At 36.7% G+C, this 12,194-nt stretch overlaps 1 protein-coding gene across 1 annotated transcript in view; it reads right to left on the bottom strand.

Moving 5' to 3' along the window:
- Positions 1 to 1,353: 1,353 nt before the first annotated feature.
- The window catches only part of CENPE (centromere protein E), a 38,851-nt gene continuing 28,010 nt past the window's right edge, over positions 1,354 to 12,194 (bottom strand). The window contains exons 35-44 of the mRNA XM_067297575.1: positions 10,542 to 10,754; positions 9,130 to 9,339; positions 8,325 to 8,534; positions 6,611 to 6,832; positions 5,692 to 5,895; positions 4,959 to 5,071; positions 4,352 to 4,449; positions 3,455 to 3,617; positions 2,679 to 2,941; positions 1,354 to 1,745 (exon numbers count right to left, since the gene is read on the bottom strand). Coding sequence (XP_067153676.1) covers positions 1,648 to 1,745; positions 2,679 to 2,941; positions 3,455 to 3,617; positions 4,352 to 4,449; positions 4,959 to 5,071; positions 5,692 to 5,895; positions 6,611 to 6,832; positions 8,325 to 8,534; positions 9,130 to 9,339; positions 10,542 to 10,754 — 1,794 coding nt within the window. The 3' untranslated portion in view covers positions 1,354 to 1,647. The remainder of the gene's footprint in view (positions 1,746 to 2,678; positions 2,942 to 3,454; positions 3,618 to 4,351; positions 4,450 to 4,958; positions 5,072 to 5,691; positions 5,896 to 6,610; positions 6,833 to 8,324; positions 8,535 to 9,129; positions 9,340 to 10,541; positions 10,755 to 12,194) is intronic.

Consider the following 12,194-nt stretch of genomic DNA (forward strand, 5'->3'; position numbering starts at 1 on the left):
TGGCTAGCAATTTCTTTAAAAGCTTTCCAAAACACCCTCCAAAGGTTTAGAGCTACAAACACCTGCAACTTCTTTGCAGTCCTGGCAATCAGCAGTTACCAGCAGTTCAAGGTAAATAGACAGCTGGGTCTTTGGTAAAGATCTGTCAGCTAAGTAATTCTTGTGCAACTGTTCCAAGAAAGCAGCAGCTTAAAAAACCCTGAGCTATTTCAGTAAATATTTAATTGCTGCATGCTCAGGAACACATCAGTATTATTATTTGCTCACAATTATGGCTAGCCCATAATGGAATACTTAAGGAGAGATCTAGCACCACTTAGATCTTTATTTCCATTATTATTTATTTCCATATTTTTATTTAAGTATGCATGCTTTTGATGCAAGCGTTTTTGTTAGCCGTGACTATGTCATCTCACAATGATTCCATTCTTCAAGGAGTGAAGCTCAGGTTTTGAGCACAAAATTCCTATTTAGCTGGGAGGTGGGAATTTAGTCTTTCAAACTTGAAACATTTCCTGACAGAGGAAAGATTGTGTCAGGGAAAAAAAAAATATATATATATATACGCACACACACATTAATCAAACAATACATACTGCTGCAGAAAGTGATTATTGTAGAGAAGCTATAGAGGAGATGGACAAGAAACATAATTATGATGGAAGTGATGAAATTAAGATTCTTAATCATCCTGTCTCCACAAAATTGAAGTAACACAAAAATATTTTTAAATACTTAACATGTTCAAGTTTATTATCAAACAAACCTTCTTACACAGAAAATACAAAGAGAAATAGGCCTCACAATGCAGATAAATAGGACGGTAAAATATAAAGAGTCTTTCTTGCAGCTCAAGTTGTCCACAGTGTTTCTGCTCCTCTAGTGAACAGAAAAACCTGCCAACAGTTAGCTCCATGAGTTGTTAAAAAAATTCAGATGTCCAACTCTGCACAGGAACTGGAAGTATATTTAAAGATGCAGTTATTTTTGGCATCATAAGTGACAGAGCTGCTGAAGTATTGTAAAGGATTTTAAACGTGAAACCTTGATTGTGTGCCCTATAAACAGAAAACTAATAATTTCAGTTACAGTGTCCAGATACAAGGGTTAAAATTGTGGTGAAAACACCACTCCCATGGGCTTATGAAAACATGATACAAAAACAGATCCCGAGGAACAAAAACTAATGAGAACAGTTCTTTCCACTTCAATATCATCCAGATACAAAAATCAGCCTGGAGAAGGGCTGTTTTACGAATGACAGAATGAAAAGTTTAAGATTGAGAAGTTTCACAGTAGATTATTTTTGATCCATCCCTGTTCCATCTTCTTTTCAGTACATAGGCTTTGCTATCTTTGCCATTCAAAAAAAAAAAAAAAAGAAAAAAGACCAAGGTAAAACTGCAGCATTGGCAGGTTGCAGGCAGCATTCCTGCTTTTCCATGTATGTGCTATTTCAGCTTTTCCATGTATGTGCTATTTCAGCTTTTCCAACCACAGGAAGCAGCAGCTCCAATAAGCAAGGGATTTATATGCTACCAGAGCTCTTTCTACAATTTGTAGAAGAGGATGATGGCTTTTCACCTGAAGCAATTATCTTCTGTGTATGCAGACTCTGGCTGTAGAGACAGCTTACAGACAACACCTTTATTGGGTGGTACAATCGGGGGCTTTATCTCTTTCTGAAGTTCCAAACCAATGCTTAAGGTGTTCCTCTGTAGGCTCTATTCCTGCAGGTCGTGTATCTATGTAGAAAACAAGAACATTAAAGTAACACAAACTTTCCCAGTTGTACAAGCAGTAAGAATACAGCAATTTAATCCTGACTAGTGTTTTAGATGTCACCTATCAAAGCTTGCCTCTGATCTCAAAGATGGGAACATGACATTCTGAAGAAGCCTGTACTATTAGCTGGTTGGCCACCACAAGAGATAGCAACAAGCTGAATCATATTCTTTCTGGCAGTCTGTCATTAATACCTCAAACTGATAAAGTCTTCAGCATAGCTGCTGGAGTCTAAGTCTTTAAAACAAAGCGTAACAATGAAGGCAGTAGTTTTAATATGCTAGTACAGACCACTAGAAGACTTCCCCAGAAGTCACTAGGGCAGAAATAAATCATGAGTAAGGCTGAGGGAGAGGAAAATACCAAAACTACTGTTATTGCAGCTGGAGGAAGGCAGACTGGCAGATTCAATGTCAAAGACCAAAATCTACCATCTTGATAAAGAAGTTTAGAAATCAGTTAACTAGCAGTTAACACTGCATAAATGACAGAGTGGTCCATGAGACTCAATTTTGCCAGGAGTCTGTGCTTAACATAAAGCTAAGCAACAAAACATTCCAGATTATCTATGCAGTAATAGGATATCCTACTTATTCACCTGTTACAGCAATTATCAACACTTCCACTGCAGCAAAAGGGGAAAAAAATGTCTGGACATTCAGACCCTGAAGATCAATGCAGGTATTCAGGATCTGTAGTGCATGCATAACCTTCACGGCTTCAGCTGGTCAACCCTTCAACAATCAAATGACTAGGCATTCAAAAAAATTGTGTTACTGTGCAAATTTCAGGTTTGAATAGAGAAAGTACAGGTCACTTGCTCTTGTTCACAGACCACCCTTTATGTTTTGTCTCTACTAATCTTAATAAGAGGACAATACTGCGTTATGTACCTGTTAGTGTACCTAAGTTGGAATTATCAAAGAAATTCGTTGGACAAGTCAGTGGCAGAGGCTTTGATGTGTCCTGAGTCACAGTTTCCTGAGAAATAGGTTTCTCAGAGGGAGAAGGCATTTGCTCTTTAAGAGAGTATGGAACTGTTTTCCTTGGAGACCTTGGTATTGTCTCCCGAGTAGTTTCTCTTGAAGATCGTTCTTTCAGTTTTAGTGCTCTTTCTTTCCATTTTCTAAGTTCCTCTTTCAGTTGAAGCTCATTACTGAACAGGAAAAAAGGAAGAACACATAACGAAGAGAAAAATCTAAACTAATTTCTTTAGGTAAAGAAAAAAATCCAGACAGGACAGATCCTGTACCTTCAGATGACCTACTGCATGCATAGCAATGCAAGCCTCCTAGTATAGCAATATCAGTGTTATCTAGAAGGCATAAGGGTGTTTTTTTGTTTTTTTTTTTTCTTTTTAATGGTTAAGTATCCATGCCACAATTTTTTCATATAACTTTTAAACAAAGTACTTTTTCTGGCTTTTGATAAACCCATTTTTAAAAAAGCTGTTACAAAAGAAAGCAGTTTAAAGCTCAAGGCTAGATTGATAAATATAAGCAATAATTCACTAACTTTAAAGATTTAGATTTGCTAGATTCTTTTAGGTCTTACATTTAGATTTAATTTAGTTACTCTTCTATAGATTTCCCCAAAAGAAACAGTTACAGCATGCATAGTTAAATAGCAACAAAATATTTGACATGTTGCTGATCAGCTTTATACTTACCTTAGCAGAAGATCATTTTGTTTCTTCAACTGCAAGTTTTCTTTCTGTAGTTTAGCTTGTTCAGATTTTAAAACAAGCATCTGTGTGCTCTGCACAATCCCACTGCCACCACCACAAGTAAGGGGTATTTGTGATTGCTGAGGAGCTTCTTTTTCTGACACCACTAGAGAATAGTTTATACAAATGTGTTATGTGGACAGTACTTAAAAATCAAATCAATATATTTTAAGCCATGACTATAAAAGATTCCTTCCTATCGTCTTGTAAAACTTGACTAGATTACAAGTGCCATTACAACAGCTATTATATACTATTATATACAATATATTATATACTATACCACTAATATATATTATACACTATTATACACCTGCACACTAGTATTTGCACTGCCAGGGAGATATTAAGCAGCTTAAAAGACTCTCCATCGGGTCATTTAGAGTCAAAATAGTTGCAGCTTCAATTATGTCATGATTAGGGGTAGAACTAGCTATTTATTTGTGAAATCAATCAAGGAAGAAATGGCAACACAAGCCACAGAACTCATCAGGGCTCTTAGACAAAACTGCATAAGCAAAATCTGAAGTTGCAAAAAAAAGAAGGATCTTGTAATTTCTTATCACGCTGCACCTGCAAACTCAGCTAGAGAAATTAAAAACCAACAAACAACATACAGAACCAAAAAACCCCCAACAAAACACCCTCAAACTGCAGTGATTCTAATACAGTGTAAAAGCAGCTATCCCATTTTATCTTACGTCTCTTCTTCCAAAGCATTCAATCCTCCTCATACCAGTTTGGGATAAAAAGCCTACATCTTGATCTGGATTTCAATTATGTAACCTTAAAATCGAATGTGTAACATGAAAGAGTCCCTTATATTTATCTTGAATTTACCTGTAACATCTTGCTCTTGCTGTGCTCTTCTAAGTTCTTCTTTTAGTTTTCTCAACTGTTCTTCTTGGTGTTCCGCAAGAGCTTTATAATTAGCAAGTCTATATTGGGGAAAGGGGAGAAAAGAAACCACTATTTTGTACAGCTTAATAGTTATTAAAGTTGCCAGAGAGCTAGTTCGATTTCCAAATGAGCTGTTAAATAGGAACAAATCCAAGTTATACAGGTAAAAGGAGATAAACACCTCATCTGGTTGTCAGTTAGATTTTAGGTGAAGCGCAGAAAAACAAAACTGGACTAGAATTATTCTCTGTGTAGTTCACCAGAGGGGAAGGATGCAGAATGCTTATTAACTGCTTTCTCCTCACTTCTAGTCAGAACAGTTATTTGGTTTATGGCTGAACATGTGTTGGTTGAAATTTATTTGTGGATGTGTTGGGAAGGAGTTGGGCAATCAACCTGACTCAGATGTATACAGTTTTTAATCTTTCTTTGGAATTCAGCTAGAATTAAAACCAAGGATATCTAAAAATGAACATAGCTTCTGATTTTTTCCACAACATAAGAGAACTAAGCAGTTCAAGTTTTACCTTGTTAAAGTTTAACTTACTTCTTGTCAAAAGAGTTGGATTGTTTCATTCTTTCCATATCATATTTTACCAGCTGCATTTTGAGATGATCAATTTCTTCTTTGTACAACTCAGCACCTTTATCTAATTTTGCCTAAATAGAAAAGAAGAGATCTAGTATGAAGAAAGGATTGTTACTTATTAGTAATGAATTTGGGGGCTGCTTGGTTTGTACCATTATTATGGCCTACCAGATTTTGCTGTACAAGATTAGAAGCAGAAAGTTATTTTGAGTAAGAGCCCACCTGCATTACCAGGTAGCACCATAATATTAGTTGGCAATGCAATGACACTGACATCCAGACTCTGGTGTTTTGAGTGCAACCATATTTTTGCAGTTTTTGTTGACTTGCTTGCACATATAAGTCTGGGAATTTTGAACTAATATGCAAATAGATTATGTAGAAAAACAATCCATGCTTTAGTTTCAAAATTTAAAATATTTGCTGCTTAGTGTTTTAGAAATGCATCATTTTGTACAAGCGATAGCTTTAACTTCTAATGTGGTAACACAGGCTCCAAATTTTGTCTGAGAGCTGCATTGGTCAGCTGTGAAAATCTGTACTAGAGTAATGCACTCACCTCTAAAAGCACTCTACAGCACAGTAAATTAACTCTCAAGTGCTACATTTCTTCTACAGCCTTTTTCTTCAGGCATGCTCCCTCCCAGACACATCAGTGGAGAACATGAGGAGTAAAGTATTTTGCTCATACCTGGAGACTCTGGTTCTCTGTTAAGGTTCTTCTGAGGCACTTCTCAGTCTCGTTTAGTTTGGCCTGAAGTTGAGTGAGCTCACTTGCAGCTGTTTTCATTCTTATCTGTTCTTGTAACTTGTTTATCCTGTCATCCTTCTCTTGGACATTTTTTCCTACTTCATTTATTACATTTTCCAGCTTTTGGATTTTTAATTCCATAGCCTTTTGAGGAATATCAGCCAGTTATGAGAAGTTATGTCAAGAGTTATATCAGTGTAACAGCATATGGTTATCTTTTAATTTTAAAAACCAACACTTGCCATACACAGTCTAGTGCTGTCCACCTGACTTTGACATCTAGTACTCTGGAACACTGAATGTCATTTATTTTTAAACAAACTGCTTTGAGCAAGGGTAACTATGATATTTAAGAAAGTGGTACAGGGAAAAGTTTCTGGTATCTAGTTGCCAGCTTGAGTTCTAATCTAGTTATTTCTAATCCCCCCACCCCCTCTTAAAAGGGATGTCCGATTCCTAGAATTGGGGAGCAGAAAAGGGGGAGAAAAAACCCTACTCCAGTTCCCAGTCCGACATAGTAAGTACCATATACCTAAAGGAAACATCACCACTATCACAATATTATATTAGAATTAATACTTCAGAAACAACTGGGAGCATTTCATGGGGGTTTCTAGACTGACATCTACCTGTATATAGAACACAGTCAATTTAAGTAACTCATGTTATAGGCAATAGAGCTTGAAATTCTACTTTGAGTATAAGAAGCAGCTACAAGAACTCAAGTGTGCTCTGGGCCAGTGTTGAGGCACAGATTTACAGTTACCATCAAATCCCAATTTATTTTCTTCTCAGTTTGAAGTACCCTTACTTGGAAGTCAAGCATCAGAACAGTTTTCTTTAGAAACAAGTTTTGTACCTTTATATCTTGTTCTGCAGCCTTCAGTTTGTTATGAAGTCTATAGTTTTCTTCTTCTAAAACAAGACTGGCAGAGGCACCAGGTGCCAGTTGTTCTTTAATATTGTTCAGCTCCTGAAGCAACTCTTCAGTTTTCTCTTTTCTTAGTTTCCATTCAACATCAGCTCTTTTACAATAATCAGCAGTTTTGGCATCCAGTTCTGAAGAAAGCTGAAGGAGTACCTGAAATTAAGTAACATCACATAACTAACTTTGAAATCATTTTTGAACCAGCTAGAAATAAGATAAGTAAAGAAATGAAGCAACTTGGCTTGCGTTAGTGTCACGTTCTTGTTTCAGCATCACAACTGAAAGTGCTTATTACCAGAAATAGAATCACTGGAATGAAATGAAAGCTAGGTTTTATTTCTAAAGGGGGGGTGGGGGTGGGGCAGGAAATACAAACTTGCCAATCTTTCTGCATTAACTCAAATTCTAACATTACAGAAATAAAGGAACTATAGCGGAGAGACTTTTGAATGCAAGTAGCATAGAAAGAACAATAGCTTGACGAAGTTTTTACTAGAGTATATTAATTGACTACAATAAGCGAAAGTATTTGAGAAACAACATTGGACTATTCTAGTGACCCCTATGCCTTGCATGTCAGATAAAGAAAAAACTCCACAAAACTCCACACTTGTCAGCAAATGGCAGAATTATACTGGATTTTTTTTTTTCCTTTATTTAAAGGCTTTGAACTATAAAATACATGCATCAAGGAATTCTTTTGAAAAGCCTGCCAACTTTGGGGAACCCCCAAAGTCAAAGCTGGCTATTACTCTTATACAAGCAGCACAGCTTTTTTTGAAATGGGCTGAACTTAGCGGGATAGCACCGAATCAGAACATGGAAGGAAGGAGATGAGCTCTTCATACTTCAGGCCAATGCAAGTACAAGAACTAACACTGAACAGACCAGGACCAAGTTTATGCTGGGAATTAGGAAGACTGTTCCCAACAACTAACCAGTAGGTACTGGATTCCCTCCCATAATATGTTCTTAAGCAGGGTTTAAGTTTAAAGGCATATGAAATTATACAAAGTTATCATAATGTACTTTCTAACCAAATAGAACAACTTCCTAGTCTTTTTTCCCCAGAGAAAATAAAGTGAGGGGCAGCAGGGTAAGAGGAGGGAAAAAAAAGAGGGTAATGAAGGCAGAACCACCTCTAGAATAACTTATCTTTTGAAAGTAGAAGAGGGGCAAGAATATTGACTACAATTAAGTTTTATAGAAACTATTTTAGCCATTTCTGAAGTTGACTTGGAGAATAGACAGCCTTGTGGGCAAAAAATCTTAAGAAAAAGAAGTGATTGCATCAGGCTGCAAAGTTCTATAAGCAAAGCTATGTAACAATTTCCAACACAGTTTCCAGGATTCATTCTATTAAGAAAAAGACAAAGCCATCAGTTGTTTCCCAGAAAGGTTTTTAAAAGCAAATTTCCAAGCTGGGATGCATGGAGGAGAAGGGGGAAAAAAAGCCTTTAAAACTTTCTAAATATCTCTACCTTTTACAATTAAGTACAAAGATATTAAGTGCTGATAATACTTGAAGAGTAAACTTAAAGATCCTTTGAGGTTTTTTAATGTTTGTTTTTTAACCAGATAGTGGAGATTTTTAGATGGCTTACACAAACTACGTTTCTGATGAAGGAAATGATGAACTTTTTACCTTTACTTTAGGAGTCCAGAAATTAATAACTTGTAAAAGCCTTTCATTGTCTTTCTTTAACCCATCTTTAAGTTCTTCTGCATCACAGTGAGTTCCTGAACAAGCCTCCCAAAATTGCATCGTTTCTTTTCTAGTGCTTTCTTCATGCTGTAACTCTGCCTCTATGCTGAGAAGTTCGCTTTCCATTTCTGATACATCTTTGAGAATATTCTTTATAAAAAAATAAAAAAGCAGTTTGAAAATGAAGCAAGAAAGGGCCAGGTTTAAACATTGCTTTGGTAAATAAAAGACCCACTGAAATATACATTTTGGCCTCTTAACTATTAAGATTTACAGGAAGACTTTTAGCTTCTAGTTACTCCATGTTTGCTAGGTTACAAGAAAGTTCACTGTATTTGAATTACATCCTGTTGGGAAAATGAAAAGACAATCTATACTGGCAGCAGAGATGGGTGGGTGTGGGTTTGTGCTGGGGGCGCAGACAGGGAGAAAGCATGTTAGTAAAAGATTACCTCATGTTTTAAAATACTACCTCATTTTAAAATGACTTTTACACAGCAAGTAAATATCACTCCCATTATTTTATAATAATTTCACTTTGGGTCACTTTATAAAAACATAGCCTTCACTTCTATTGAGTTAGTAGCACAAAAAGATATGAATTTGGTGCTTTTCCCCCCTCCCCAGGTGAGGTTTGCACAGATAAAAGCAATGCCCACTGGACTAGCACATTCACACTACCCCACGCCCCACAATATGCGGGTCTATAGATCTGCTTTTGTCTGGAATTTGTTACAAATGTTACCTCTGCATCCAAGCGCAAATTCTGTGGCAATTCATTGATGTTCAAATCTTGAGAAGATATTTCTCTCTGGTTCAAACAAGCCTTCTTGAGACACTGAATTTGAGTTTGTAGCTGATCTTGTTTTCTCTTCTCCTCAAGCAATTCCATTTCATACTTGTTAACAGTAGTATGATAATCTCCCTTCTTCCAGCAAACACGACTGAAAAGAAACTGTTACAAGAGCACAGGGATCTATCAGTGAGCATGCTTCAAAATAGTACCTTGTACTCAGCTAAAACTCCAGATTCTGTAGTTCAGCAGTTTACTCACTCTCCCAGTCCACAGATTCCCAAGATGACTGAGGTGTGACTAAGAAAATTAAGTTCATATGTGACATTGATATACAGCACATAAGATATTCAGCTGGGTCAGCATTTCCAGAGTATGCAGTTTTTTTCTGTTGACTTCTAAAAAAGCCAAAAAGCCTAAAAGGCTCTATGCATGGAGAGCCTTCCATGCACCTAGACTTCAAAAGGCAAAATGAAGTATTCTTTGCTATGCTTATTCTATTCTGCAGTTGTGAAAGGTATAGATTATTTGCAAGAATATCACCACCATGCTGATTTAAAGCTTTATTCTGACTGAGCTCACTACTTCAATCCCAAACATTTCTGCCATAAAAGTTGAAAGGCATCTACAGATAAAAGATAACAAACTACAGCCTATCTGAAATGATGAGATCAGGTTTTTCGGAAAGCTTGTTAAACTTTTTAAGCCAATGGATATTTATGAAGATGACTGACTTATCCTCTCAAGACTATGCCCAGTATTTTTATTACCAAGAAAACAAGCTAACAAGCTAAACCCCACCTTTCATGGTAGATAAAGGAACAGGGGAAAAAAAAACAAAAAACAAACATTGCTTCTGCACAAGTTCACAGGAATTTTTTCTTAATTTCTCTTAGGGTTTTTTTTAATTATTATTTGAATCAGTTTCTCCACTGTACTGCACCTTAGGAAAGGTCTGCAAGGCCACACATGTATTGGACTACTAAATGGGTTCACAGAATAAACAAACATCTCTAAGGTCTTATGCCTCCCTTTTGTTCCCTGCAATGATATGTGCACTCAGGGGTCCATAGTTTTATTTGTGGAGCACAGAAACAGAACTTACCTTCTCACTAACTAATGTCAATGAAATAATACTCTGCAAAGAAGCTCAGCTACGGTCAGAAATTAAGGTTGATTAAGAAATTCACTTTTCCAGGATTGTAAAGGGTTTACTATCAGCTCAAGTTTCCATGAGGCATGCATTCAGTAAAATCTATGCTAGAGCATAAAGAATCCTAGCCTTAATATTAAAGAGCTTATTAAGCAAAAGTATAAAACAAAGTAATATAAAGCTATCTACACATTTGGCATTAAGTTGGTACCTTCAGTTTGTTTAGTAAACTCTGTAGATGACCATTTATTTTCTCGTTTTCAGTTTGAAGCCTTTTGACTTGTTTAGTCTGCTCCGATGAAAGCTGAGCCAGTATCACAGCTATCAGTGCTTTCTGACTATTCAGTTCATTCTTTAGATTAAGAGACATTGTAGAGAGACATTCATATCTCTTCCCCATGTTTGGAAATTTCTCAAGAAGCTCCTAAGTGCAAGGTAAACAAATTCAGTCAGTCATAATAAAGAAAAGAGAAATAAAGTGATTAGCTTTAAACAGAAACTTAAAACAAATCATCAGATTCCAGGACAACCCCCTAGAGCATGTATTGGTTTTACAACAGAAAAGATGCAAGACTAAGATTTCAGTTTTGACACACTGTAGAAATATGACAAAAACATTGAGCCAGACCAAAAGCAGAGGATTTCTTAGTTCTCCAGAAAAGCACATTTTACAAGCTCAAATTATTTTCATGATCTAGATTTTCTGGCCACATCAAGACCTATATGAAGAGAGACACCAAATTTGCTGCCCATCCAGAGTTTGCCTGCTGGACTGCTGTCATGACAGGCTCCCAGGTGACCTGCTCTGTCAGTCCTTCGGTGAAGGAAAAAGATCATGTCTCTTGGTTTTGGGCTTCATAGTGTATTCATCTGCCAGGCAGATTGTTCCTAGCACTCCGCCCCTTCTCTTCCTTTAACTAACATTTGTCAAAATCTTTTCTAGGAAAGCTCTCCTCACCTTCCATAAAGGCAGATGTGACCAGGCAGTGAGAAGGCTGAGAAATGGAACAGATGCCAAGGCACTCAGTAAACTGCACTTCAAGTATTGCTTATTTGAAGCTACATTAGACGTTCTGGAGCAAGAAAGTCAGTCGAAGTTTATTAGCCAGTACTGCCTCCATCTTTGGTTGTCAGTCAAAAACAAAAAACAGGATTTACTAATTCTCCCACACCCATGAAAACATTGGGGCTGACATAGTAACTGCCTGTCATCCAACAGGCACTAACACAAGATATCTAAGAAATGACACAAGAAACATTGCAGCAGATAAGATCAGCTTGCTTATTATGATAGTTTTTTTCTAGATTAGCTTGTGCCCTGGAGTGATAAATATCCTTTTTGAACATTAAAAGAAAAGGTAACATTCATATGGCAATCTGGTCTATTTTCAACATCCATATGAGCAGATAGTCTTTTGAATACTAATGTGATGATGACATCAGTAATATTTTGCAGAAGAAACTTCCACATATTAGTAATACTTATTATTTATTCCCATAAATATAGGATCCTTTTTATTGTGTGCATACACCAGCAATCACTTGGAAAGCTCCCAGCTATGACTCAGAAGGGAACGCTGCAACTGAGGGTCCTAAATGATGTTGTCTGCACCTCATTATTAGCTCCCTGCTGCTGACGTAGCATAACTGGTGTGAATGGAGAAGACAAAACTGCAGAACAGTTTCAGCTCTTTCTTTATAACTTTTGGTGTCAACTGAAGAAGCCATTAGGCTTTTCTAGCAGGTATTAAATGGTCCCTGATTCTGCTGCACATTTGTGCAGACTGCAGTACAATGGTGAGCTTCATGTTATTTCATACATATCCCAAAATCTTGGTTTATATTCTTGATAAGTTAGTGGTAC

The sequence above is a fragment of the Apteryx mantelli genome, chromosome 5 (assembly GCF_036417845.1).
Source record: "Apteryx mantelli isolate bAptMan1 chromosome 5, bAptMan1.hap1, whole genome shotgun sequence".
NCBI lineage: Eukaryota > Metazoa > Chordata > Aves > Apterygiformes > Apterygidae > Apteryx > Apteryx mantelli.